The following is a 3,575-nucleotide window of genomic DNA, read 5'->3' as shown; positions in this document are numbered from 1 at the left end:
TTCAACCTCGTGAGTCATAAAGGAGTAAAGGAAAGGCGGATTTGCAAAGATAGCAATGGCTGGTCTTTGCTCTGATCCTCTCAAAAGCTTGATTCAACCGGAGCCCTGGTGTTGGGAAGGGAACATATCCAAGAGACTGCCAGTTGATCCCCAAATCTGTTCACAGGAGGTTATCGACAAAGAACCATGGTTGAAGTTTTTTTTTTTAATTTGATAAACTGTTCTTCCGTCCACGCCGAAGCCAATTCCCTTCCCTGGCCCTTGTCAATATTTGCCTCAGCACTTTGTCGCTTCTTGGATACGCGACTCTGTAGAGCATATTGTCCATTCTTTATAGCCACTGAGCGACAATCGAGGTTTGAAGCGCTGGGAGCATAAGTTTTCTCTGTGCCCAGTGGGAGGCTGTAGGAGTTGCAAGAACTGAAAGTGCAGGGCAGAGGTTCTTTGGGGCGCTGGACAGATACAATGGGAGGTAGTTGTGGAATGAGTCGCTCCCGTGATGGACCCTGGGGAGACGGGGTGGGTGACGGATGGATTGATGATTGAGGGTAAGAGATATTTGCATTATTCGAGGGTCTGTATTGCACCGGGATGAGTTCCAAACACTGCTCTGGAGTGCCCATAAGCAAGAATTGACGGAAGTCACGCAATAAAATCTAGTGCCACTGTTAGAAAGTGATGCCCAATCTAAGACGTGGTAATAAACTACCTCTGAATCAAGTACTATAGAGGGAGAGAGCTTATCTAGCGCTTGGGAGAGAGTAAGAATCTCCATAATTTTGGTTTTGAGATTTCCTGGAGGACAAACTGCTGTACACCTTTGAAGGATTCAGTGACCGACACTCACGTGATAATCGTGAGCGATGCGCACGATTATCACGTGGGTGTTGGGTTTTCTGATTTGCTCGTACTGCGCGCTGACTGCCAACACTTCGCTCTTCCGCTTCATTCGCCGAGATGACGATGGCATGGACAACTTTTCACTGGCTTCCTTTTTAGGTTTGATAAATGGATCCATGCGAACCTGGCTCCTATTAGTTGCTGCCAGGATCGCACTCGGAATTTAGTTCGCAGTTGTATGCTCCTTATAAAATACAGCATTGTGATATCGAATCCCAAAAGGACCAGTTGCGCCGTGATGGCCTAAAATCCTGACAAAGGGCGATATTGAGCTCGAAATTTAGCCCTTTGGACCTCCAACCATGACCCAGGGTTATCTATGCTATTGCTGTACGTGCGGGATTGCGTTGGGAAAGATGGTTGCTGAGGAGTATGTAAAGCGCAGCCAAGGGTGCCACACTCTACTTATTTGAAATGCAAGAGATTAACAACAATGATGTTCGTACAAACCCTGGACAAGTTTCCATTTTTGCTGAATTGAGGATTGCAAACCCCCTCGACCATCAAAGAAGCCCCATTCGCGGCGTAATGAGAGTGGCTGCCCGATGTTTATAAACCACATCACATCTCTCCGCGACAGATCATTTCAAAATGGACCAACTTGGCTGCCTTTTTTTGCAAAATGTATCCTAACATCTCATATGCGCTTCTGTCGGCGGCGCTCATCGTGCTAAGTGCAGTGCATCTCATCTTGCTTACTGTTCACCGCGCCCAGCCTCACCATTTGCCTGAGATATCAATCTTCGTTCTCTTTATCTGCGTCAATGTTGTTGTCATTGGCGTTGATCTATCAGGCTTAAGGCGCGGGGGTGAGCAGCCTCTTCTACCGGGATGATGATGATAAATGCTAAATGCTTGTTTCAGATACGCCAGCATTTTACTATCCCCTGGGAATATGTACAGCATTCCCGCTAGCCCTAGAGGTACGTTATTCTCAGTCCCTTAATTTCGTCCTCGTTAACCGCGATGTCTAGATGATTCGGCAAAGCAAAATCCAGGCTGGACCTCTTACGAACGCCCTGCTGCATCGATTATTTCTAGGATATGGTTTTCTGTCACCCGCGGTAAAGCTCGGTTTGATCTTATGGTGTGCTCTTCTCCCCAATCTTCATAGGCCTTTTGCTCATTGAGTTAGCTCGGTCGCCTACGAGGCGTTGGTGAAAGGTACAGCTGTGGTCGTGTCTATCGACTACACGGTACTCGCTATTGCCGGCCTGCTTTTTTGGCGCAGCATTCGCGGTATACCATCTCAGGGGCTTGTAATCCGTGAAGTTACAATCCATGCACTTCTTGTTATCGTAACGGCAGGGTTTGCCGCAGGTGGACTTGTCCATGACTGGCCCCTCTGGATCGAAGTAAGTTCAGTGAACCCACGGCTCTCTCTCCGACGTGTGCTGATATGACTCCAGGCGATGTTGGTTATCGCTATTGGTGCCTATGTGGCTCGAAATATTTCCGCTCGGTCTGATGAACCGGGGAACACTGTGCCGTTACCGAGCTTCCCAGACAACACATCCGATTTCTCCTGCTTCTGATTGCATTGGAATGTGGCTGCCTTGAAGGTTGAATAGTTTTAGCTCCGTCTAAATTTAATACCATAACAATATCAATTGATCTAACTTCCGGGTTTCATTTCTGCTCATCTTTTCTTTATCCTTGCTGTGGCAAGGCGCACTGCGAAGCTTGTCATGCAGCTGGATGCTTCTACTTCACAAATTAGGCGAACTCGTAAGTATCCTGTTTGATGGGCTTATTGGCTCCACTCTAGAATGAAGGATATTAAAGAAAGGCTCGAGCACAAATTTCTCCAGAGCTAATATGATATTCTTTGCTTTCATGGTCTGGTGAAGATAAAGTTGAGAACACAAACAGTTACTTCAGGTACAGCAGCAAGCAAAGTGATTCCGGTTTTGAGAGGTATATGATCTTTCAGAATGTGCTTTTCATAGTGTAGCTAACACTTTTTCAGAGATGGACAAAGATTTGACATCAGACCGGCAATTACGGAAGAGAGCAAGTACTCAAGCGATGCGAGAAAATACAGAACCCAACAAAAGAACCAACAGATTTCATGATCAAGATGACAACCAAACCACGGCCCATGTTCTATTGAACGAAATACGGGGAAAAAGGCAAACCAAAGAAGGATATGTTCCAAACAAAGTTCGCCAACGTCTGAGACTCTACTGCTGCAGATGTGAGGAGGATGTTAGCGGCGGGAGGGAATGTCAAGTATGTGGCCATGCATGTACATCGTGTCCGGTGTGCCTGCACGAAAGGAGTAAGAAAAGATCTGTTGGCCAATCACACGAACCGAACCAAGCGAATAAGCATCATGATGCTCAGACAACCCTCAACCAAACAAGCGCAGTCCCGGCGATCCATCTTAGCCAAGCTATCGAAATCGATGAGGACCCAGAAACAGAAACAGAATCTGCGCTCTATATGGCGCCGTATTTTAAACAAAAACGGGAGACTTGGGTTAATCGAACCATCAAATGCTGCTACTGCGAAGGGACTAGCTCGGCGGTCAACGGATGTGTATGTGGGCATGAGTATTGCCCAACATGCTTCCGTTACTCAGATAACCTCTAGTGCTGCAGAAACTCAATCCACTTGTCGGGTACATTTTCAGGGGCTCTCAGATCAACAATTTTCTGACGGTTTAGATACAC

The 3,575-nt window shown here is 46.7% G+C and overlaps 2 protein-coding genes across 2 annotated transcripts in view; both read right to left on the bottom strand.

Moving 5' to 3' along the window:
• HCAG_06830 (predicted protein) overlaps positions 1 to 1,566 on the bottom strand; it is a gene marked incomplete at both ends in the record, with an annotated part of 3,078 nt that extends 1,512 nt beyond the window's left edge. Inside the window, 3 exons of the mRNA XM_001539175.1 lie at positions 220 to 452; positions 848 to 1,031; positions 1,502 to 1,566. Of these exons, the coding sequence (XP_001539225.1) occupies positions 220 to 452; positions 848 to 1,031; positions 1,502 to 1,566 (482 nt within the window). The remainder of the gene's footprint in view (positions 1 to 219; positions 453 to 847; positions 1,032 to 1,501) is intronic.
• A 416-nt stretch (positions 1,567 to 1,982) lies between these two features.
• HCAG_06829 (predicted protein) lies at positions 1,983 to 2,234 on the bottom strand (the record flags this gene model as incomplete). Its single annotated transcript, XM_001539174.1, has 1 exon — positions 1,983 to 2,234. One exon carries the CDS (start codon positions 2,232 to 2,234, stop codon positions 1,983 to 1,985), a length of 252 nt encoding a protein of 83 aa, XP_001539224.1.
• Between the last annotated feature and the right edge of the window lie 1,341 nt (positions 2,235 to 3,575).

Source organism: Histoplasma capsulatum, genomic scaffold, assembly GCF_000149585.1.
Source record: "Histoplasma capsulatum NAm1 scaffold_6 genomic scaffold, whole genome shotgun sequence".
NCBI lineage: Eukaryota > Fungi > Ascomycota > Eurotiomycetes > Onygenales > Ajellomycetaceae > Histoplasma > Histoplasma mississippiense.
This window is presented reverse-complemented; position numbering and strand designations above follow the sequence as displayed.